A 25,848-nucleotide genomic window follows, 5' to 3' on the forward strand; every position below is an offset into this window, starting at 1 on the left:
CTCAAATAAAAATTCACCGCAATTAAATTCTGCATAGAGATATGTTTTTCACGATTTGCTCCGACGAAAATTTTCCTTGGAAAATGCGGGTTTTCCTAACAAAAACTCTAATTTTCAAATAAAGTTTTAGGTAAGTAATTATTAATCAATAATTAAATAACTTAGTGACATCAAAGCTTTCTTGGTATAGATTTTAATTCCAGAAGCCGGTGAAAATTAAACGAATATTTTAGCAACAATTCAATTGTTAATTAACAATTTATGATCGCAATAAAAACCAACATGATCATGATACATTGATCAAACTTGTAAAGATTATAAAGATGAGATGTTTATTTAATATTTTATCGACAAAATATAAATTTTTCTTTCTTTTGCATAATCTTTAAATTTTGAAAAAAAAAATAGTTATAATACGCTGGTCTAATTAGTAAAGTACAAAAGTACATATTTTTCCCGATTTGCTCCGACGAAAATTTTCCTCGAAAAATGTGGGTTTCCCAACAAAATCTCGAATTTTCAAATAATTTTTTTGGGCCAGTAATTATTTATTTATAATTATATAGCTTAGTGAAATAAAAGCTTTCTTGGTATAGATTATAAATTCAGAAGCCGGTGAAAATGAAACGAATATTTTAGCAACAATTCAATTGTTAACTAACCATTTACAGTCACAATAACAACCAAAATAATCATGAGACATTGATCAAACTTAGAAAAATTATAAAGGTGTGATGCCTATTTAATATTTTGTGGACAAAATATAAATTTTTCATTTTTTGCATAACCTTTAAATGTTTAAAAAAAATTGTTATAAACAAATTAACATTTCTCAGAAATTGTTTATTATATTCTAATTTTAAAAAATACTTAAAATGCGTATTTCATAGGTCTTGAAAATGAATGCTTTAAAAAATATTCCAACCATTTGCAAAAAAGTTATGAAACAGCAAATAAATATACGATATCTCCGTTGTTTATAATTTGTTTTAATTGTTTCAAAGCTTAAAAGTGAGTCTATGGTACAATCTAATTACTCACAAAGAATGTCAAAAATTAGTGCAATGGTTATATTTTAATCAAAGATTAAAAATAACTTTTTTTTGTAAATTTAGCGCAAAAGTAGGCCTGATACAGAGTCGGAGCGACTGACAGGCAGTATACATTATTTATTAAAAGTGTACGTCGCGCGGCCGCCGGTCATCGCTCCGAGTGAAAATTTTAGATACAGTACTGTATTATTCTACTCTCGCGCGTGTAAATTACAAAAAAAAACATATTTATAATCTTTAATTAAAATATAACCATTAAACTTATAATCGATATTTTTTTGTAAATAATTAGCTTGTACTTTAAACTCACTTCTACGCTTTGAAAAAATTAAAAAAAAATATAAACACCGTAGTTATCGTATGTTTATTTTGCTGTTTCATAACTTTTTTGCAAATGGTTGCAAAAAGTTTTAAAGCATTTATTTTCAAGATATTTAAAATGCGCATTTTAGCTATTTTTTAAAATTATAATATAGTAGAAACTTCCTGAGAAACGTTAATTTGTTTATAACTTTTTTTTTTTAAACATTTAAAGATTATGCAAAAAAATTAAAAATTTATATTTTGTCGAGAAAATGTTAAACAGGCATCTCATCTTTATAAGATTTCAAAGTTTGATCAGTGTATCATAATTATTTTGGTTATTATTGCGACCGTAAATTATTAATTAACAATTGAATTGTTGCTAAAATATTCGTTCACCTTTCACCAGCTTCTGGAACTATAATCTAAACCAAGAAGGCTTTTAAGTCACCAAATTACTTAATTATTGGTAGATAATTACTTATCTAAAACTTTATTTGGGAATTAAAAATTTTGTTGGGAAAAGCCGCATTTTCCAAAGAAAATTTTCGTCGAAGCAGATCGGGAAAACACGTCTCTGTGCAGAATTTAATCACGGTGAATTTTTATTTGGCTCTTTTTGTTGTAAAGTTAAAATCTTCGGAGTTATAGAGCAATAATTGAAAAAAATCACGATTTTCGTGCGCCATTTTGTTTATAAAAAAAGTAGCACACTATCTGAGGACTTTGCATACCTATATTATTAATATATAGGATCTTATAATTCGATTCCAGCAATAAAATTGCTGGTAAATAACTTTTCCCAAAAATGGCCTATTCTCCGATAATCAGCCCAGACTATATAGGGTGAGGCAGATAAAGGGACTATTAGAAATATCTCGAGAACTAAAGGTAAGAGAATCATGAAAATTAGAATACAGGGGTTTTGAGGTATGAACTATTTAATGAAAATATTTTGGGCTCTTTGCTACTTCCGATTATACCCGAAGTTGATTGTAACTTCGTTTTTTCAAATGGGACACCCTATATATTTTTACATTTTTGGATTCTGCTCGATGTCTTCTTTCTTAAAATATAGGTTTTGTAATATTATACAGGGTAGTTTAAAAGATAATTACGGTTTTTTATAAATTTTGTAGCAAACTTCACACCCTGTAGAATTGTACTAATTTGATATCAAAAACTCCATTTATGTTAAAGTGATTTTTAATATAGTCTGTTATTATTAAAAATTATTAATATAGCGAAATGTTTAATTTTATTATACAGGGTTGGTCGAAACTCGGAATGAGTATTATCTGAGTTTTCTTAAAAGGAACACCCTGTATTTTAGTATTGTAATGAAATGATATTTTATAGTACTTTTTTATTTCTTAAGCATTCCTTATACCTAACTGCTTTACTTTGTAAGGTATTCGTAGTTCTTTAAGCCAAACATTAATTTCAACAAAAATTACGTGAAATTTTATTAGGTTTGCCGTGAAAATATTCAGTCATAAATATTTTTTTGAAAATAAGTACATGTTAATCTAGAATGATCCTTAATTTATTAATATTGGATGAGATACCAAAATGCCTACGTTGTTAAGATTGTTGGTGCATAAAATATTAATAAAAACAAACCATATTCTACCCAGTTGGCTATGGCTTGGACACTAAAGTTGATTAAAGTTTTTGTTCTAGGAGAGTAAGTATAACAAAAATGTACTACTAGCAATAAGAATTTATCATCTGCAACTCCCTGATACACGACAGCCAAGAAGAATACTTTTCAAAGTTTAGAAGAAAAACTTTTCAAAGTTTACTAGAGTAGTTTCGACGTACTAGACACTTTACGAGAACGTTCATACTAATATGCAGATTCTCAGTGACACTAACATTTAATTCATTTTAACCATTTAAAATAATTTTTCTTCAATCAGATTTCTCGTAATCTAAATTTCCAGTTCGTTGAAACCGCTCTAGTAAATTTTGAAAAGTTTCTCTTTTTGGTGGTCATCTATCATGGAATTGCTGATGATAAACTCTTATTGCTAGTAGCACATTTTTATTTGTTATACTCTCCTAGAACAAAAAAACATCTGAATCAGTTCCTCATGAGAAAAATTCATATTAGCAATGGAACTTCAAAAATGGTGGAATGTTTAAGCTTAAGCAAAGCAAATGTTTAAGAATATTTAGTGTCAGTCATAGCCAACTAGATGGAATATTGTATGTTTTTATTAATATTAAACACACCAACAATCTTAACTACGTAGGTATTTTGATATATCACCCAGTATTAATAAATTAAGGGTCAGTCGAGATTATTATGTGTTTATTTTCGAAAAATTATTTGTGATTGAATATTTTCACGGCAAACCCAATAAAATTTCACGTAATATTTGTTGCAATTATTGTTAGGCTTAAAAAACTACGAATAACTTACAAATTAAAGCAGTTAGGTATAGGGAATGCTTAAGAAATAAAAAAGTACTATAAAATTTAATTTCATTACAATACTAAAATACAGGGTGTTCCATTTAAGAAAACTCAGATAATACTCATTCCGAGTTTCGACCAACCCTGTACATTAAAATTAAACATTTCGCCATATTAATAATTTTTAATAATAATAGACTATACTAAAAATCACTTTAACATAAATGGAGTTTTGATATCAAATCAGTACAATTCTACAGGGTGTGAAGTTTGCTAAAAAATTTATAAAAAACCGTAATTATCTTTTAAACTACCCTGTATAATATTACAACACCTATATTTTAAGAAAGAAGACATCGAGCAGAATCCAAAAATGTAAAAATATATAGGGTGTCCCATTTGAAAAAACGAAATTACAATCAACTTCCGGTATAACCGGAAGTAGTAAAGAGATCAAAATATTTTCATTAAATAGTTCATACTTCAAAACCCCTGTATTCCAATTTTCATGATTCTCTTACCTTTAGTTCTCGAGATATTTCTAATAGGCCCTTTATCTGCCTCACTCTGTATACAGTATACAAAATCGACGTTCGTTTCAATTTATGTTTTGACTTAAATTGATTGAAAATGAATCGTACAGCATGGGAAAAGTTATAGCGGACGGGGCTGTATGTTACCTTACTGGCCAAACCCGATTTCAGGATAAACTAGTTTGGCCTAGGACAAATTAGTTTGTCCTGAACGCGATAGGAAAAACTAGTTTGGCCTAGGCGAAACTAGGTTGTCCGAAACGCATAGGATAAACTAGTTTAGCCTAGGTCAAACCAGTTTATCCTGATATTAATACGGTCACTGCAGGGGAAACTAGTACTAGACCTAGTATAAATATTATAGGTAAACTAAAAAGGCAAAATTAATGGAAAAGTTGAATAAAATACTTAGGGGAGTGCAATTAGAACGAAAACATGCATTGTTTGGGAAAAATTCAAACAAGCTTATATTTTTTTAAAACTTTTTTTGTTAGTTTATATACAATACATGTTAAAGTAAAAAGTTCTACTCGCAGATTTGACCGCTCATTGTTTATTAATTGTTGAAACAATAACAATTGTTTTGTAAAAATAATTTAAAAAATATCGTTGAATTCATCATTTTACTTTGATCAAATATGTTTTTATTTTGTTTTTGATTATGCTGAATCCGAATATGGCATTACAATTTAAAAATTCTTATACAGAAGCTCTTATACAGTATGTCTGCGTAGCTAGGAACCACATGCAAAACTTTTTTATTATCAATTTTACGAAAAAAAGTTATTCTTCATAAAATGCTCTAGATAGTCGAAAATTTAAAACTCAACCGTAATATATCAAATTTTATCAATTTTATAACAGTTGTGTCAAAAATATCAATTTCGTTAAAGAGTAAAATACCTTCATATTCCAGAATATCAAAAAATGCTATTATGAAAAGTTGTTTGAAATTAAAAACTATGTTTTAATATACAATTACATAATTCTAATAAAAAATTTTTTTTTTCAATTTTTTCTCAAATTACGGATACCCATCATCATTTTATTTCAACTATGATAACTAGTTTATGATCAATTTTACGAAAAAAAGTTATTCTTCATAAAATGCTCTACCTGGTCTAAAATCTAAGATACAACTAACAGATATCAAACTTTTGCAATTTTATACGAGGTATGTAAAAATATGAATTTTAGTTAAGAGTTAAGTGCCTTTATTATTCACAATATTTTAGTTAGGAGGGTGTAATTGAACAGTGAAACATATTTTTTAATTCCAAACAACTTTTCTTAATAATAATTTTCGATGTTGTGAAATATAAAGGTACTTTACTCTTGAGTGAAATTGATATTTTTTGACATACCTCGTATAACATTAATAAAATTTGACATTTGATAGTTGCATCTTAGATTATATACGATGCATGATATTTTATAAAGAATACCTTTTTTTCGTAAGACTGATAATAAAAAAGTTATCAATAGGTTCCAAGTTACGCAGACATACTGTATCAGAGCTAAAAAATTTTTTTTGTTGAACATTTATTATTGTTGAAGCCTATTATTAAATGTATTTTAGATAAGTTTTACAGAAAAAGGTTTTGATCACTTTATATAAACATTTTTTTAGCTGGTAATTTTCGGTTTTTGTATTACATTTTTGTTATCTTTCTTAATTTTCTCAAAAAGAAATAGTTTATTTCATTTCTAAAGTAAAATAATTCAGTTCCTTTTAAAGACGACATCCTGAGCTTTAAAAAACACCTATAAAACTGCAATAAATCTGTTAAAAATTGCGTAATACCGTCTTAAATTGGTGTTAATTCTGTAAAACTATAAAGTTTTCAAAAATTACGTTTTTTGAGACGTCGTATCATTTGAATTAAATTTTTGAGATTATTTTTGAATGAAACATCGTTTAGTAAGATGATTAAAAGGTAAGTTGTGCAAAATTGAGAGTTTTATAAGAAAAATTGTATCAGTTTTTTTTAAACATTTTTAAATCATTTTTAAACAAAATTCATGAAAGTCTCAATTTAGTCCACACCGTACTTATGCTCATACATCTTGTTCCTTTTTATTATAACTATAAGATAGCTTAATTATTCTTCTTTCATGTTCAATTTGTAAAATTTCATTTGATCGCTAAGTTCAAGAATTACATTAAAAAAACTCAACCGTGCACTTCGCCATAGGCTGGTTTACAGTGCGCCAATATTTGTGAGAAGGGTGACTTTAGCGTTATAAATAAAAAATTATAGAAGCTACAGATTTAATTTTAGAAAAATCTTTATCTAAGATTTTTTTTGTAAAATTTTCTGAACTTTTCATTGGCTTCAAGTCAGTTTTTTTCAAAAATTTATATTTTCGGAGTTATTTAATAAAACATCGATTTTCGCAGTTCATTTGTTTAATAAAAAATGAAGCACCCATTTCTCGAGCAGAACTTTTTGATATGTTGTTTATTAAACATTTCTTAATGAAATTACAAAAAGTTCTATCTTGTTTGATTTTTTCCGAAGTGAAAATCTATATGCACTCCCCTAATAATGTATATGTTACCTTACCGGCCAAACCCGATTTCAGGATAAACTAGTTTGGCCTAGGACAAACTAGTTTGTCCTGAACGCGATAGGATAAATCAGTTTAGCCTAGGCTAAACTAGGTTGTCCTAATCGCGATAAGATAAACTAGTTTAGCCTAGGCCAAACCAGTTTATCCCGATATTAATACGGTCACTGCAGGATAAGCTAGTACTAGACCTAGTATAAACATTATTATATAGGTAAACTACAAAGGCAAAATAAATGGAAAAACTGAATAAAATACTCAGTAATTGGAAAATAGTGACTTTTATTAAAACGATAATGATTGGTCGTTAAATATTTTTTTTTATTTAGCTCCATTTAATTTACAATCTGTTATCACTCGTAACAATAAGTACATTTGATGACAATTAGTAGAAGAAAAAAAATGACTTGTAGGAATTCTCTCCAGTGAGAGACTTCCTTTAACATATAGTTAACAAACAAAGTTAATAATGTAGTGGTAATAAATGTTACTTAATTTTATTTAAATCTGTTTATTAAGTCTGTAGGCTTAAAACGCTTTAGTCGACGCACTTCATCGTTGACATTATACAGTTCGCGCACTAAGTCATTAGAGTGAGCACCAGTTTTGTTTTTGTATTTTTCACTGTACTTTGTGACTTCAGTTTTTATGGATTGAACTTGGAGGTCTTTTTCTATTATGTTGTTCGAAACATACCACGGAGCATTGGTTATAATTCGAAGAACTTTGTTCTGAAATCTTTGTAGGATTTCTATGTTTGAATTGCTACCAGAACCCCATAATTGAATTCCATACGTCCATATTGGCTTCAGTACGGCTTTATATATTAAGATCTTATTTGTGAGATTTAATTGTGATTTTCTGCCAATAAGCCAGTAAAGTTGTCTTAGTTTGAGACCCAATTGTTTTCGTTTTGTAAATATATTTGTTCTCCATGTTAATCTTCTGTCAAGATGTAAACCTAAATATTTGACTTCATTTCTCTGAGTAATCATTTGATTATTTAATAATACTGCTGGACCTATACCTCTTCTTAGTGTAAAGGTAACATGGATTGATTTGGTCTCATTAACTCGAATTTTCCATTTTTTTAACCATGCTTGGATATTATTAAGGCTGGCTTGTAAGTGTCTTGAGGCAGTTACTGGATCATGATGTGAGGCGAGTATTGCAGTGTCATCTGCGAAGGTTACTGTTATTGTAGTTCTTGAAGTTGGTAGATCTGCAGTAAAAAGCTGGTACAGCATTGGTCCTAACACGCTGCCTTGCGGTACTCCTGATTTTATTTGGTATAATTCTGAATATTCTGAATGGTATTTAACTGAAAAGGATCTGTCAGATAAGTAAAATTTTAAAAGTTCATAATACGGATGAGGCAATAGGTTTTTTAGTTTATAGAGTAGACCTTTGTGCCAGACTTTATCGAACGCTTGGCTTATGTCAAGGAACGCGGCTCAGCAATATCGCTTATTTTCAAAGTCGTTGCTGATATGTTTTACTAATCTATGTACTTGCTCTATGGTTCCATGTTCTTGTCTAAACCCAAACTGATGTTCTGGTATGAGATTTTTGCTATCTAGTGTTGGCTTGATGCTTTTCATTATTAATTTTTCCAGCACTTTGAAAAGCACAGGAAGTAAGCTTATTGGCCTATATGATGTTAATTCCTCTAGTTTTTTTCCTGGTTTTGGGATCATAATTATAACTGCCATTTTCAGTTTTTGCAAAAAATAATTTAATCTTATTATTGCATTAAAAATTTGTAATATTGCCGTTATTCCTTTCTTTGTTAATTTTTGTAGTATCCTACACGTTATCAGATCATAACCAGGAGCTTTTTTAGGATTAATTTCTTTCATTATTACATCCTTAACTTCATTGTACTTAAATGTCGGTATGGGCAGCTCCACTTGATAAGGTTCATTTAGTACTCTATTTATTGCCTCCAATTCTTGAGGTGTTGATTCCAAGCTGTTTGGTTGAAAGACTTGTGAGAGATAGCCACCAAAGGCATCTGACTTCTCCATGTTATTTCTTGCCCATTTGCCATTGTTTTTTCTTATTGGTGGTATTGGTGTCTGAGGACTTTTTAGTTTCCTTATGGCTTTTCATAGTGAGTAGTCGGTGGCTTCTGTTGGTTTAAGCTCTTCTAAGTATCTTTGTATAGAATCATTTTTTACTTCAAGTATTATTTTTTTTAGTTCCCTTGCTGCTTTATTACATTTATTTTTATTGCTCACTGTTCTGTTTTGTTGCCAAATTTTTCCTAGCCTTCTTTTCTCTGAAATTTTTTCTTTTATAGTTGGGGGGCAGGATTCTTTTCTTATTGACTGTTTGTAGTTTGGAGTTGCCGCGCACGAAGCTTTCTGTATGTTTTTTATGAGGTTAGTTATCGCCCATTCAACATCTGCAGTAGGGTGGGCCGAAAAAGGGAAGAAAAAATATTTTTTGGAAAATGAAGTTGGTATAGTAAAAAAAAGTTGCAAAATGGGCAGACAATCAAACAGTTTTTTTTTATTTTAATTAAAAAAAATTTAGCCCTGCCCCAAGGGGTCAAAAAAAATTTTTTTCTGAATTTTTTTTTTGATTTGGTATAGCATAAAACTAAAAGATATAAGCCCATTTATGATGAGAAAAAAATTTGGTCAAATTATTTTAATATTTAACCGCGCCCCTGGCGTTTTGAAAAATGCACTTGAATAAAAAATTCGAAATATGCAGCTCTTCGCTTGAAAAAATGATGATTTATTTAAATTTTGCAATAACATTCTATTTTTATCATCATTTATTCAACCCACAACTTACCACGGGGAGGTGGCTGCATGTCGATTTGCACCCGCCTCCCTCCCTTAAATGTTATGTTGTAAATCTAAATTTAATAATATGTAGTAAAGTAAAAGTTAATTATTTGATGTTCTTACCTTTTTAGCTGTAACATATTGTGACTTATTCTCGAATGTAGGTAAGTTCTGTCTTGCCTCTAGTCTAACTCTTATAAATCCGTCCCTAGCCGAGTGACCACAAACTTTGCTAGATGCCTCTGTTACAATCTTTATACATCGCTCAACGGCTTGAGTGTGACTTGGTAATTTGCTTATATTTAAAAACGACCTATTTTTAATAGCTGCTAGCAGTTCTTCATTTTTAAAATCCATCGTTAGCGGGGGTTCTGTTAAAAAGCATTCATTCCAATTAATTAGCTCACTATAATTCTCGGCATTCCAATTTATGGCAGGGATTTTAAAAACACGAACTTTTTCTGGTTGATCTCTAGTTCTAGCTTTTAATATGCGTCGAAAACCAAGTTCTCTAATATGACTTCTTTCGTCGGCAATCATAGCTGTCAATATATTCTCCGGATGGGCAAAATAAGCGTTAGTTTGAATCACTTTATCTATAATTATTTTCACTTCTTCAGGAAGGTGTCTTGATTTATTTATGGTTTCCCATAAATGTATGGAGCCATATTCAATTGAAGGACGCGATTTTATGTTAAACCACATAGGTGCGTAAACTTTCGTAATAAACTCAACTAAAAGAAGAAAATTCTGGGAAGGATTAGTTGTGGCTACATACAAGCGCAGTAGTCGGTTGGCTGTGGTTAACCACCGCGCATGATTGATTTTTCCAGGATCTCTTTTAGATAAAGCTTCAGAACAAAAACCATTTTTAATTGCACAACAAATCTGATATAGATATCTCTGATCTGTGCTTAAACTATTTTTGTCAACTTCAGGTAATACGATATCAATTGACTCAAACTTTTGGATGGGTTTGGTTTCGCATGATGCCAGCAATAAACCAATTGGTCCCGAAAACGAGTTTGGTCCTTTCGTTTGTCCATCAAAGTGTTGGAGCAAGTGACGTAGGGGTAACTCATTTGCATGTAGCAAACAAACAACCCATTGAAGTGGCTTTCCAATTTGAACCTCAATTGTTCTAATTACACCGCCCTTCCAGCCAGTGTTGACGTTCGTGCCATCGCAGCCTATTGCTTTAAGGTTTCTTGGGTTAACGAAATTTTCCTTCATATAAGATAAAATATTTTTCGCTATGTTGGCAGCGTTTGCTGGTGGATTTATTGATAGGTGACCAAAATATTTGCTTCCCGGCTCCTCTAATAAGGCTACATGTTCCTCTTGTTCAATGTTACGGCGGCCTTCAACTAGCTTCATTGTTTGATCTTTTCTACCATCAAAGTAAATAGCTTCAATGTCTTTTCTTTGTTTGGTAGCATTTTCTTGTAAGTGTTTTCTTCTTTTTTGTAATTCTCGACGAACCTTATTTTTATCCACTACATTAATTAGATTATCTGACGTGACAAGTCCAAAATCTTCCAATGTAGCTGTTGCAATTTTGGCTACTATTCGATTTGATGCACCAGTCATATCGGCAATCTGAGCAACATTTGGTAATGCAACTCTGAGTTGGTTGGATGTTTTCGTTAGTGAATTTTTCTCCTGTGGCTCTTCTAGAGAATATGACCACTTAAAGTCTTCATCTTTGGTAAAGTCTTCTTCGCTGGAGGAAATTTCACTTTCGGGTTCGCCTCTACATGAGTTGGAATCATTCTTTTGACTACTTGTCGAAGGTATTGAAAGTTTAAGAAGCCTTTCTTCCCTTTTTTTATTTTTTTCAGTATTTAACTTATCTACTCCAGCAATTCGCATTTTTCTATCATTCCTCTGATCCTTTAAAAACCCTTGTTCTAACAAAGGCACTTTATAGAGTTTTTCACATTTACAAGATTTAAAATCACTGCATTTACATGAAGAAATGTCAAATAATTTTTTAGAGTCCAGTTTGAAATTTTGCATTTTTTGTAAAAAAGATGGCGATTTTCGTGTTTTTAGGGGTTTTCTTAGGTTGCGATATTTCTTATGATATGCCATTATCATGGCTATGACGCGTTTGGAACCAACTGTTGGAAGTGAAGCAAGTTTCCATATAGCTTCTATTTTATTGGCAACCAGTTTCGCAACTTCCCACTCAGGCGGCTGCTTGCTCGAATTTCCCTTGATCTGTTCTCTTGTAAATAAATAACATCGAAACACATCCTCTTTGGTCGGCAAACAATTTTTACATTCTAAGTCGGAAGAAAAGCCAAATATTGGGCAAATGTCTGTTTTCCTAGTTTTAACTTTATCCATGTTTATGTTATGTGTCCAAATTGCACTATAACACGACCAATGTTTTTTTGCACGGATATTTTATGTAATTTATCACTTATCACTAACTGATTGAATAAACAAAGGCAGTCCTGGATACGATGACACAACACGGCGTAACGTTCTCAGTTCTCGCGGTAAAAAAATGCCTTTAATGAACAATACCATGTTCTAACAACAGTTTAAGACAAACTGATGTCTGTCTCGTATTATATTCCTATTTCCGGTCGCCAACTTAGGCGAATTGCACAGGGGCGGTGCGGCTAAATATTCAAAAGTAATAATCAAATTCTTCAAAGCTCCAGGGGCGCGGCTAAATATTAAAAAAATTTAACTAAATTTTTTCCACATTATAAGTGAATTAATATCTTCTAGTTTTTTGCTATACCAAATTAAAAAAATATTATTAAAAAAAAATTTTTTTTCAGCCCCCTGGGGCGCGGCTCTTTTTTGAAAGTAAAAATTAAAAAAAAATAGGTTTAATTGTCGACCCATTTTGCAACTTTTTTCTACTATGCCAACTAAAATTTCCAAAAAAAATTTTTTCGGCCCACCCTAATCTGCAGGTGATTTTAATGATATTTTTAAATCTATTGTTTCATCTAATACTTCTTGAAAAGTATCCCAATTGGTCTTTTTATTGCACAGAGCGGGTGGATTTGGATATTGGGTTATATCGGAGTACATGTTCATAAGGACTGGAGTGTGATCCGAAGACATGTCTAAGCTGGATGTTGCTGTGACTAGTTTGCTGTCAATTCCTTTTGTGATATAGAAATCAAGAAGGTCTGGTATTTTATAAGGGTCCGAAGGTCAATATGTGGGTTCTCCTGTTGACAGGTAGTTTAGATTATTGCAATGCATTGCAGCTGGTAGTTCACGACCCTTAGTAGTTGTAACTCTCGCACCCCATACTGTGTTTTTAGTGTTGTAATCTCCATCCGCTATAAATTTGTTTCCAAGCGTTTTGAAGAAAATCTCATAGTTGTCTCATTTATTGTTGTGCTTGGGTGGGGGGCAGTATACAGAAGATATTTTGGTGATTCCAGTAACTCCTTCTATTGCAATGGTAGTGGCTTGTAGGTGATTTTCTGTATATCTTTCCAGTTCGTGATGTTTTATTGAGCTTCTTATTATTATTGCTGTGCTCGTGACCCGTCAAAATAGCTCGGTCAAAACAGCCCCGTCAAAAAAGCCCCGTCAAAATAGCCCGAACACAAAATAGCCTCGACAAAATAGCCCGCAAACAAAATAGCCCCGACAAAATAGATCGCACACAAAATAGCCCCGGCTAAAATAGCCCCGGCTAAAACAGCCTCTTATAAACAATTACATAATTATTTATACAAGGTGTCTAAAAACTTTTTTTTAATTTAAATTATTTGACAAAAAGGAGGAATGTATTTAATTTGTTTAATTTAAAATGCATTTTACTGTTGCCCGAAAACAGAAAAAAATGTTTATATCATAAATAAACATTGATTTTCGCTTAACTTAAATGTTCAAACTTCCAAGAGGCAGGGAAGACAGGACTCGAGTTCTCTGAAAAGACCATTTTTATTTAATGTGGTTAAGATAAACATCTGAATAGAGGATAATTACCGTTTCCGAAAAAATGTATTTTTAAGGAATTATTTCATGATGAATTCTGAAGCGAGCTTTTTTGTCGGGGCTATTTTGTCGGGGCTATTTTGTCGGCGGGCTATTATTCCGTGGCTATTTTGTCTGCAGGCTATTTTGTCGGAGCTATTTTGTGTGCGGGATATTATGTCGGGGCTATTTTGTCGGAGCTTTTTTGACGGAGCTATTTTGACGGGGTACCGCTGTGCTTCCATGTGCAGTCCCATCTGGATGGTTGGTAAAGTAAGTTTTGTAGTTAACTAGGGCTAGGTGACTTTTATTTGTAAAGTGAGTTTCAGTAACTAGCATGACATCTATTTCATTGTTGGTTATGAAACTTTTGAGTTCATGAGTATGCTGGTTTAAGCCGTTTGCATTCCATAATGCTATTTTTAGTGTTTGGACCATTATGATATATTTGAGACAAGAGCGGTGATAAGATCCATTATTGTTCCCATTTGCGTAATGAGATCTCTCATCATTGCTTTTAATTCAGAGATATCATTAGGTTGACTTATACTATTTTGTTGGTACATAGTGTTACCCTCTTGTTGATTATTTTGATTGGTTACCTGTGCATATGTCATTCTTTGTGTTGTAGCCCTGTTTCCTTTAGAAGTTTGTCCATTTCGTTCTCTAAGTTTTGGATGCATTTTCTCTTGAAGTTGCTTATGTATAATACACCCTCTGTAATTTGCGGGATGCTGTTCTCCACAATTTACACATGTCACATTTTTATCTTTTATTTTCCTGGTACATTCTGAAGTGTGATGTGACCCTGTACATTTTACACATCTGGTTTCTCTATGGCAAAAGTTTTTTGTATGACCGAATCTCTGACATTTGGTGCACTGTGGAATAACTCGTTAAATATAATAGACAATTCCATTCCAATGGATCCTTTTTAGGGGTGGAAAATTTTTTGGTTAAACTTACCACGGAATTCGCTAGAGAACCTAATTCTAAGCAAAAACTGTTCTATAATTTTTCTTTGAAAACTCAATACTTTTTGAGATATTCGTGGTTTAAAATTGGCCATTTTCATTGAAAATAATACCTTTTCGAACGGTTTTTTGCGAATACCTTAACAACTATGCACCTAACTAAAAAAAACTATATGAAACATTTTTGTTGGCTTTAAAAAAACAAAGAGACACTTGCGTTCATAAATCTTCTAGTTATAATAGAAAAAGAGATATGGTAGGTGAAAATTGTTTGTTTTTTGGTACATTCTCAAATTGGTGTATTCAACTTGAAATATCAGAGAAACGGTCGATTTTAGGTTTATAATGCTACCAATACCTTTTGTAGTGCTTGAAAAGAACTTTAAAATGAGCTATATTAAAGGTCCATTACATTAAAACTAAGCAAGATATGCTGCAAACAAAATTGATAACTATTGTGTTTTAAGAAAAAATGAGAAGTAATTTTAACCCTCATCCACCAAAATGTAAATGCATCATTTTCCTTCTACAATATCTTTTATTATAGTGCTATTTCTATTTTCAAAAAGTTGGACGGGTTTAAAATGAATGGTTTTTGAAAAAAAAAAAGATCAAATTATAGAGCGCATTTTTAAATTTTCTTAAAAATCTTCCTTTTACTCCATGTAACTTGAAAATTATAAGAAATACGGTAATGAAAAATAAAAAACAAATTTTTATTTGAAAAAGCCCTACATTTTTGTGTGGTATCTTTTTTCGTATCTCTTATCTTTTTCGAGTTACGTGGAGGAAAAGGAAGATTTTTAAGAAAATTTAAAAATGCGCTCTATAATTTGATCTTATTTTTTTCAAAAACCATTCATTTTAATCCAGTCCAACTTTTCAAATATAGTATTGTAGAAGGAAAATGATGTATTTATGTAAATTCTAATGGATGAAGGGTTAAATATACCTCCCAGATAGCATGTAAACTTGTGGCAAGTTTGATCTTCTTTGATTTTTCATTGCTGCGTCAAATATGACGAGGCAAGTTTGTGACAAGTTTGCTGCAATATTGTTATGACAAAGATAATTATTCAAGTTTGTAGCAACTTTGCTTCAAACTTAGCTTTGCACAGACCGCTTCGATTCGGTTTTCGTTCGGCGCCCCGACTGATGGCCCGCCCACGACAACGAAAGTGTTGCCACCCGGAGGGAAATTTCTGGGTTTGTGAAAATTTTCAACATACAATTGAAAAAGTTATCTCAAAAGGGAATTTTTGCTCCAGTCCAAATTGCACAATATTTAAAAAAATCAAAATATTTAAAAATAATTCAACATATTTTCGCAGATTTAGTAAATAGGAGCGAATTTTTTCATAAAAGTGAGAATTTTTAAGGTAAGTTGAGGGAAAAAGCTTACTTGATGGCTGGCAACTGGCAACACGGGAAAAATAATCTGCTACGCGTACGCGGTGAGAGTTTGTTGTTGTGGCTATGTTGATATTTTTCTTCAAGTTTTTTACAACTTAAATTTTCCGTACAATTCTCCGAGACTATTACCTTAATTATTATTACTAAGCTGAAGCCTATTTTCTTCATTGTTAATAGACCAAACTGCATGCTTACTGAATTACAGATTAGTACCTACTCATTTTGCTCTGGTCAACTCTGGTGGCATTGAGGTAGTGGTAAGTCTTTTTATGTTTTTTTTTGTAGCTTCTAACTGTACTCACATACTATTTAAAATAAATTATATATTATAAAATAGATATAATAAATAAATTTTAGGTTTTATTGTAAAATTGTTACTTTAACATATTTTTATCTCTTTAAAGAGGCCTAAATTTAGGCCCTGTCTTTTCACCTCCGAATAAAAGTTATTCGGAGGTTTATTTGACATATTTACATGTAATCTGCCGGATAAACTTCCTAATAAATAGTTTCTCGTAGGTGAAAAGACCGGGCCTTAATAACATAGATTAATTCTGTTCACACAGCAAGAGTTTTTAACAATTTCTATTTGTTTCAGAGCTGATAGACCAAACCAAGCATCGGAATCTGAAGCTAAGGTGTTTAATGTAAGTTCCAATGAATAATTTTATACAATAGATTGTATTTTAGTCGAGTGATTAATAAATAGTTATATAAAATGGTATTGTATTTTTTATTCAGGTTGTTTTATTCAAATTGTGGCTAGTATCTCAAAACAAACCTGTAGCAAGTTTGTATCAAGTTTGAAAAAACAAACTTCATGCAGGTTTGTCACACACCAACTAGCAAGTTTGATTTAACCTTGCTGCAAGTTTGCAAAGTTGCCATGGCAAACCTGCAGCAAGCTTTCATGTTTGATATATCAAACTTGTTGCAAGTTTGAAACAAGTTTATATTGTTATCTGGGCTACTTCTCATTTCTTCTTAATAGTATATTACTTTATGAGGCGAAGAAGCATGACTTTTCCTGACGCGCCCGATATTACGCGCCGAACGAAGTGAGGCGCGTAATAGAGGGCAAGTCAAGAAAAGTCGCTTCTTTGCCGAATAAAGTATACTATTTTTTCTTCAAACGTAGCAAAATCTAGAATGCCTCAAACGACATGGGGGCTGGAAATCAAGCACGGTTGCCGAAGGATATATAGAGGATTCAATAAGAAATAAGAACGATAATGCTCAAAAAATTTTAAACCCTCATGATTCGCCAACATCGGGAATGATTGCTGAAAGTTGTGCTCGACCATCAGTATCATCAACAATTACCAATGCGTATCAAGAGTCGGGAACATTTTTGCACGGTTTCAATTTTGAAAATACCGCATTAACTAATTGTACTTTTAATATTACTATAAATAAAAATGATGTTTAATTGTTGTTAATGACATTTGTATTGTTGCTTTGTGACATGTTTCATATTGTTGCCAAGACAACATTTTTCCCTCCGCCGTAAAGAAATGGGAAAAAAAAACTGCTGCCGGCGGAGACATCAAACTTTGACAGGATCAAGTTAGATAAGTAATGTCATCATTATTTGACGTTTGAAGAAAATAGTATATTACTTTATGAGGCGGAGAAGCATGACTTTTCTTGACGCGCCCGTTATTACGCGCCGAACGAAGTGAGGCGCGTAATAGAGGGCAAGTCAAGAAAAGTCGCTTCTTTGCCGAATAAAGTATACTATTTTTTCTTCAAACGTAGCAATTTTCAACCATAAATAGTACAATTCATACGCTATTTTTACTCGAAATTAACTGTGACAACTATCCAAGTGCAACACTTTTAATTGATGTAGGCGGAAATCTAGAATGCCTCAAAGGACATGGGGGCTGGAAATCAAGCACGGTTGCCGAAGGATATATAGAGGATTCAATAAGAAATAAGAACGATAATGCTCAAAAATTTTTAAACCCTCATGATTCGCCAACATCGGGAATGATTGCTGAAAGTTGTGCTCGACCATCAGTATCATCAACAATTAATAATGTGTATCAAGAGTCGGGAACATTTTTGCACGGTTTCAATTTTGAAAATGCCTCATTAACTAATTGTACTTTTAATATTACTATAAATAAAAATGATGTTTAATTGTTGTTAATGACATTTGTATTGTTGCTTTGTGACATGTTTCATATTGTTGCCATGACAACATTTTTCCCTCCGCCGTAAAGAAATGGGAAAAAAACTGCTGCCGGCGGAGACATCAAACTTTGACAGGATCAAGTTAGATAAGTAATGTCATCATTATTTGACGTTTGAAGAAAAAATACATTAGTCATCAACTTTTTTGCAGAATATCTCGCTTAGTTTGAATGTAATCGACATTTAGTATTGCTCATTTTAAAGGTCTTTTCAAGCAGCACAAAAGTTATTACTATGATTATACACCAAAAATCGACAGTTTCTCTGTTATTTCAAGTTGAATACACCGATTTGGGCATGCAGCAAAAAAACAAACTCTTCTTACCTACCATATCCCTCTTTGTGTTTTAACTAGAAGACTTATGATGGAACGAATCTCTTTGTTTTTTATAACCTACAGAAATATTATATATAGTTTTTTTGTTAGATGCATAGTTTTTAAGGTAATCGCAAAAATCCGTCCAAAAAGGTGTCATTTTTCAATGAAAATGGCCAATTTTCAACCACGAATAACTTAAAAAGTAATGAGTTTTCAAAAAATAATTATAAAACAGTTTTTGCTTAAAATTAGGTTCTCTAGCCCCTTCCGTGGTTATTTTAATCAAAAAATTTTCTACCCCCGAGAAGGGGTGGGAACCACTTTGTTTCTTGAGCTATTTCCTACTTACAGTGAAAATATCAAGTAAATCGATGTAGTAGGATGGAATTCGGAGCCAAATACCCTCATTGACTGCCCTAGTACTCTCATTTCTGCCGTTTCTAGTAGCCCTTGTGTTGTGGCTGTATCGGGTTTTGTTTTTAGTGCATATGCTATTATTGGTCTTACACTGGCTTTATAAATTCTTGACTTCATCACAGGTTTAATATGTTGGTTACTTCATACAGTGTTATTAATGCATCCTGCCAGTGTATCTGAGTTCTGTACATGATCTCTCATTTATTTGTCCAGGTCCTCACAGCTGAACAGTGTGATTTCAAGATATTGCATTTCCATTACTTGTTCAACACTGATGCCATCAATTTATATTTTACATCTGATTGGTTCTTTGCTAATTACTATTTTTATTTAGTTTTCTGAGATGAGATTGTCATATTCAATTCTTTCGCTATTATCTTAAATCTGTGAACTAGTATCTGCAGACTACCTACCTTCAGAGGTCAGATGTCAGATTTGCACTTAAAAATAATTATGTGTTATGTGCTCTGCTGATAAAATCTTTACATTTTTACATACATTGACCCTTGGCTCCCTATTGAAGAGGTCAAGGCTCATTTTGGGCTGAAACGCCATTAAAAGAAGAAGGAGAAGTAGAAGGTTTGAGAGATACAAAGTCGCTAAAAGTCTAAAAGTGCATGTACTTACCGGTACCTAAGTACGTCAACAGCTACGCTCATATGTCTAGGTACACTGCCGCACATATATAAATTTCTATTATTCTCAGGCAACAAATCAACATCGTGGAAAATAAAGCAGTCAAATTGGTCCATCGACATCGCCTGCTCAAAGCCAATATTCATCAACATTCCGCGGTTGAAAGGCTTATCTCCTTGTTGTTCTATCACGAAGATAGTATAATCCAGTTGCTGCTGTCTGAGAAAAGGATGCATGTGTCTAAGAAACACAGATAAATGTATTTCTCTGTTTCGAAAAGGAACTATGACTGCTAGTTTTTGTTTAGCTCTACAATTTGGAGGGTGCCAATGTCCGCCTGCTTGAAGCCAATCAAATTGGTGTTCCATTTCTTTAATTGTTGATGGTGATCGCAATACCAGAACTCTTCCAACTAAAAGTGTTGACATAATTTACTATTTTTATACGGAGTAAGCCACAATTTTACTTTAAAATTAGTTCATTTTGACGTTTCGATTTAGCTTCAGAATAATATTAAAAATTTTGGTTAAAACTAAAATCTTTAAAATTAAAAAAAAAATCTTATAGAATAGAATAGAAATATGCATTATTGTCACTGAAAATTTTACAATTTTATGGACAAAGCTTACATACAGTCAAAAATAACAATAACAAATATACACTTTACTAAAATTGGATAAATCGTTAATCTACTGTAGGTATACAAAGATAACTAAAGTAAAGCCAAAACAAAAGATAAAATATATGTATTGCAAAAAAATATAAATTGCAAATTGAACATACAACAAATAAAATACAACATAAGGAACTAATAGGTTTAAGCTGCTGCAATTTTCTTAGTTATTCATTAAGAAATTCTTCTATTAAATAATAATATGGTCTTTTAGATAGATAGGCTTTTGTCATTTTACGGAACTTTGGGAAATATGTTGCAGATTTAAGTTCTAATGGGAGATGGGAGAAATATAATATAGATTTCTTTACTAACTCAGTAGACGGGATCGGTAAATAAATATCAAAGGTTGAATTTCTGGTGGAGTAAAGATGATTAGGCCTTGCTGAAAAGACATGAAGGTGTTTACGAATTAAGAAAACCGTTTCTAAAATATATAATGATGGAAGTGTTAAAATTCCGTGAACTCTGAAGTAATTTCTGCAATGTATAGTTCTTTTTTCTCTGAAATCTAGGTACCTAGGTATTTGTATTTATCAACCCTTTCTAACAGTACATTTCCCAAAAGTATGCTTGTTTATAAGTTTGTTTTCTTAGTTATTATCATGCATTTGGTCTTTTTTTATGTTCATTTTTAGTCCATATTCTTCACAGAAACTGTTGGCCTTGTTTAGTGGTGATTGGAGTTGTTCAGCAGAGCTTGCCATAATCACGGTGTCATCTGCATATCTTACATTGTTAATAGATCTTCCGTTAATTATTATTCCTTCACTTTGAGACAGTAATGCTTCTTCAAAAATGGCTTCACTATATATATTAAAGAGTAATACCTCTCTCTACCTAACTCCTCTCCTGATTTCAATTTCTGGACTGAGTTCGTTATCTATTACAATTTGAGCTCTTTGATTCCAGTGAAGGTTTGTTATTATTCGTAAGTCCCTTTTGTCTGTTTTTTGTCTCTAGAATTTGGACTAATTTTTCATGTCTTACTTTGTCAAATGCTTTCTCAAAATCAAGCTAACAAAAATGCAAATACATATTTATATCTATGCATCTTTGAGCTAACACCTTAAAAGCAAATACCGCCTCTATGGTTCCTAGTTCGTTCCTGAACCCAAACTGACTATGATCTATTCCTTTTTCCAGTTTTTTTATTAATATGACCATGTATTATTTTCAAGAATAATTTGAGAATGTGACTTATTAATGATATTGTTCTGTATTCACTGCAATCTTTATCGTTTGTATTTTTAGGGATAGCACAAAAAGTGGGGAGTAACCATTATTTTGGTATGTTTCCTGTTTTGTACACTGTGTTAAACAAGTCTACGATAAGATCTAAGGTTTCATCATTAATGAATTTTAAGCTTTGTACTAGGATGTGGTCTGGACCTACTGCTTTACCATTTTTACTGTTTTTTTAATGCCGATTTAAATTCCTCTTTTAATATCTTTAAAACCATATCATCTTCTACTTCGACTTCCATCTGCTCTGTCCTATTGTCTTTGAAAAATTCATTTATGTATTCTTTCCATCTCTTTAATTTTTCGTTAGTACTCAACACAAGTTTCCCATTTGTATCTTTTAATATACCCGGTTTTCTTTTTCTGTTATTCTGAGTTCTTTAATTTTTTTTATGTGTGTTAAAAGTAGCATGTCTTTTCTGGTGTACTTCTACTTCTGCGCATTGTTCTTTTAACCATTGTCCTTTTGCCTGCTTAATTTTGGATTTTATTTGTTTATCTACATTTTTGTACATTTGATTATCTTTGTTTTTATGTTGATATCTTTCTTCCATTAAATCTAAGATTTCCTCCGTCATCCATTGTTTCTTTTTTTATCGAGTTGGTATCAGAATTTCTTTTTGACTTTTATCTGTTTTTGTCTCCATTAATAACCATTATAACCATTTTGTCTCCATTCCAGTATTTTGTAGAATTTGTTCTCTAACATTCATTAATCGGTTATTGATTTCATCTGTCAGGCGTTGTTTTATTAATGGGTTTCTTAGTTTACTTGTATCGATTTTTAGATCTGTTGTTCTTCGCTATATTATTTTCATTTTGAGCCTAATTTTGGTCTCTACTGGGTTGTGGTCTGATCCTCTGTCGGCACTTGGATAGGTTTTTGCAGATTTAATTGAGTTCTTATATCTTTGTCTAATTAATACATAATCTACTTGTGTTCTTACAACTCTCCCTTCTTGATCTTCTGGTGACTTACAGGTATATAGTCTCATCTTCGGCATTTTAAACAATTTATTAGTTATTATTACCAAATTATGCAACCAATGCAACCAACCGAAGTCCAACTTTGAACTGGATGTTAAGTAGAACCTAAATCCAAATGTTCATGCAATTCGGAGTTGAACCTGAAAATTACCCTCCAAAATGGTCATTTACTGGGCTATTATATATTATAAACCTAGTGATGAGTCCGCTAATAACCGGCAAAATAACGCAAAAGATGGAAAACATATGACATTGTGCAATAAATAGAGATAAAACTAATAGAAGTGGAAATTATCGATATGAACGTATAAATTAACATTACCTTACATATTTTCCCATCTTTAGACGTTTGTGACAGGAGTATTTTATAAAATTCTCCTGTCACAGTGACAGTTGTCATACTCCTCCGATACGTCTGAAGGTAGGACACTATGTAATGTACTGTTAATTTATACGTTTATATCGATAATTTCCACCTCAACTAGTTTCATTCCTTTTTACTTCATAATGTATTATGTTTTCCATATTTTGCGTTATTTTGCCGGTTATACGGCGCTCATCACTGTATAGGTGTTTTAATTCGGATTTTGGACATAGTATGATACAATTGATCCAAATAATGGCATAACCCAGACATCCAAAGTGAAAGTTATCCTCGAACACCAAATTGTTCTATATGGTCCACATAATGTTCAGAAAAAAGTCACACCATTTTGAGCGTCGGGTTTGGGGGGCGAGGGGGGAGAAATCGGTAAATTCGTAGTTTTTTACGTTTTTCGTCAATACTTCTAAAACTATGCGGTTTAGCATGAACATCCTTCTATACGAAAATATTCTACATTGAATTTGAAATAAAAAAGATCCTATGCATAATCCTTCTAAAAGGAACGGTTCCAAAGTTACGGAGGTAGTATAGTACAATTGGTCCAAAAAAAAGGCCTAACCCAGACATCCAGAGTAAAAGCTTTCCTCCAACACCAAATTGTTCTATATGGTCCACATATTGTTCAGTAAAAAGTTACACCATTTTGAACTTCCGGTTTGGGGGGAGATGGGGGAGAAGTCGGTAAATTAGTAATTTTTTTACTTTTTTAGTCAATATTTTTAAAACTACGCTTTAGCGTAAATAATGTTCTATAACAAAAATGTTCTACATAGAATTCAAAGAAAAAAGGTGCTATACATAATTGTTATAAAATAAACGGTTCCAGAGTTACGGAGGGTGAAAAGTGGAGGTTTTCGATACTTTTTATATTATTTGGGCAATTGATGATGATTTTGGGTGGTGAGGTTGACGTTTCTTCAAGGGCTTATCACTAACACACCATCGGCCACTTAAATAGCAAATTTTATTTACAAAAGACAGTCCTGTTAAAGAAAATTTCGTTCATCAGTAATGCAATCTATTATAAATTTCTCAAAACATATAAAAAGTATCGAAAACCCCAATTTTCACCCTCCGTAGCTCTGGAACCGTTGATTTTATAAGAATTATGTATACAAACTTTATTGTTTTAAATTTTATGTAGAACATTTTTGTATAAAACATTGTTTACACCAAAGCATAGTTTTAGAAATATTGACGAAAAACGTAAGAAAACTACTAATTTACCGACTTTTCCCCCATCTGCCCCCCAAACCGGACGCTCAAAATGGTGTAACTTTTTAATGAACAATATGTGGACCATATAGAACAATTTGGTGTTGGAGGAAAACTTTTACTTTGGATGTCTGGGTTAGGCCTTTTTTTTGAATCAATTATACTATACTACCTCCGTAACTTTGGAACCGTTCCTTTTATATTAGGAGGATTATGCGTAGGACCTTTTTTATTTCAAATTTAATGTAGAATATTTTTGTATAGAGAGTTATTCATGATAAACCGCATAGTTTTAGAAATATTGACGAAAAACGTAAAAAACTTCGAATTTACCGATTTCTCCCTCCTCTCCCCCCAAACCCGACGCTCAAAATGGTGTGACTTTTTTCTGAACATTATGTGGACCATATAAAACAATTTCGTGTTCGAGGATAACTTTCACTTTGGATGTCAGGGTTTGGGTCTAGTTATACCATACTAACAGTACGTATACGAATTAACAGTAATTATAATATTACTTACCAAACTGAGAAGATGCAACATCTTTACAAAATGAAACTTCGTTTTCCTCTATTGATTTTGGCTGTATGTCAGGCTGTACTTGAGTTTCATTACTAATAAATCGCTCTGTATAGCTTCTAAAATTATTTCATAAACTTAGGTACATACACACCAACTAAAAGTTTGGTATTAAGGCCATCGGTACATAATTCGCAAATATTTTACGGCTATCCCTACTTTTTCTGTCTATACACGGCAAATTGTAAAATTTTCACTGGTATGGATATGTAAACATTACTACTTGGCAATGTCATCATTAACTTTAAAGAAATGGCTTTTGCATGTTATTGGATAACTGTTACTTGTATAATTGCAAATTATTAATTCAGTTAATAAATATGATAATTTTTTCACTAATTATGTATTCAGTGATTGTAATAATTTATATACTGTACAACAAAAACTAATATTCAATCGAGAAAAGAGGAAAAGTGTTTGTGATTTTTTAATATTATATTGTTACTATGGAACGCTTACAATTTTGAACATCTTTAACAACAAAATACTCGAATCACAGAATATGTCCTGGTTAATTATCTGCTTGTATCGTCCATAAATAACAAACAGTTAACCTTTTTATAAGTTTTACGTCTTAAATCAATTATTTATCAAATACACTATCAATATTATTTAATCAACAAATCAAAATATTCTCGAAGCCATGTCAAATATTTAAAATTTTCACTGTCTGTCATCATATTCTATTTAACTCAGTGCGTTGTATGACAAAGATAACGAATGTTCGATTTGGAAAATATCACCACGCACATGGTGTCCATTTTTTTCAAATCCTAATAAAACTAATAATTATTTTTAAAAAACTTAAACGCAGAATAAAAGACTAAATTATTATCGAGGGTCGAAAGTCCCTTAGCATAAATAAATTTGAAATTAAAAATCACACTACATTTTCTCTTAGTTTTTCACCCCTGTAACTTATTAAAATAAACATTACAGACGTTTTCAGGAACTTTCGACCTTCGGTAAGAACGTAATCTTTCATTCTGCGTTTCAATTTTTCAAAAATACTTATTAAGTTTTCTCAGGTTTTTAAAAACAAAAAAAAACGAATCCTATTTAAATAGCCGAAACTACGTATAGTGCAGTCACTGAAGGTTTTCACCTCCGATTTCGTTGAACCTGCATCGATTTTCATGAAAATTGGTGAGTAATTAGAGGATACCTC

At 31.8% G+C, this 25,848-nt stretch overlaps 1 protein-coding gene across 1 annotated transcript in view; it reads right to left on the minus strand.

Annotated features, from left to right (window-relative positions):
• LOC114331815 (beta-1,4-N-acetylgalactosaminyltransferase bre-4) overlaps positions 1-25,848 on the minus strand; it is a 52,927-nt gene that overhangs the window by 23,941 nt on the left and 3,138 nt on the right. Inside the window, exons 3-4 of the mRNA XM_050643837.1 lie at positions 24,624-24,739; positions 19,588-20,008 (exon numbers count right to left, since the gene is read on the minus strand). Of these exons, the coding sequence (XP_050499794.1) occupies positions 19,588-20,008; positions 24,624-24,739 (537 nt within the window). The remainder of the gene's footprint in view (positions 1-19,587; positions 20,009-24,623; positions 24,740-25,848) is intronic.

Source organism: Diabrotica virgifera, chromosome 2 (assembly GCF_917563875.1).
Source record: "Diabrotica virgifera virgifera chromosome 2, PGI_DIABVI_V3a".
Taxonomy (NCBI): Eukaryota; Metazoa; Arthropoda; class Insecta; order Coleoptera; family Chrysomelidae; genus Diabrotica; species Diabrotica virgifera.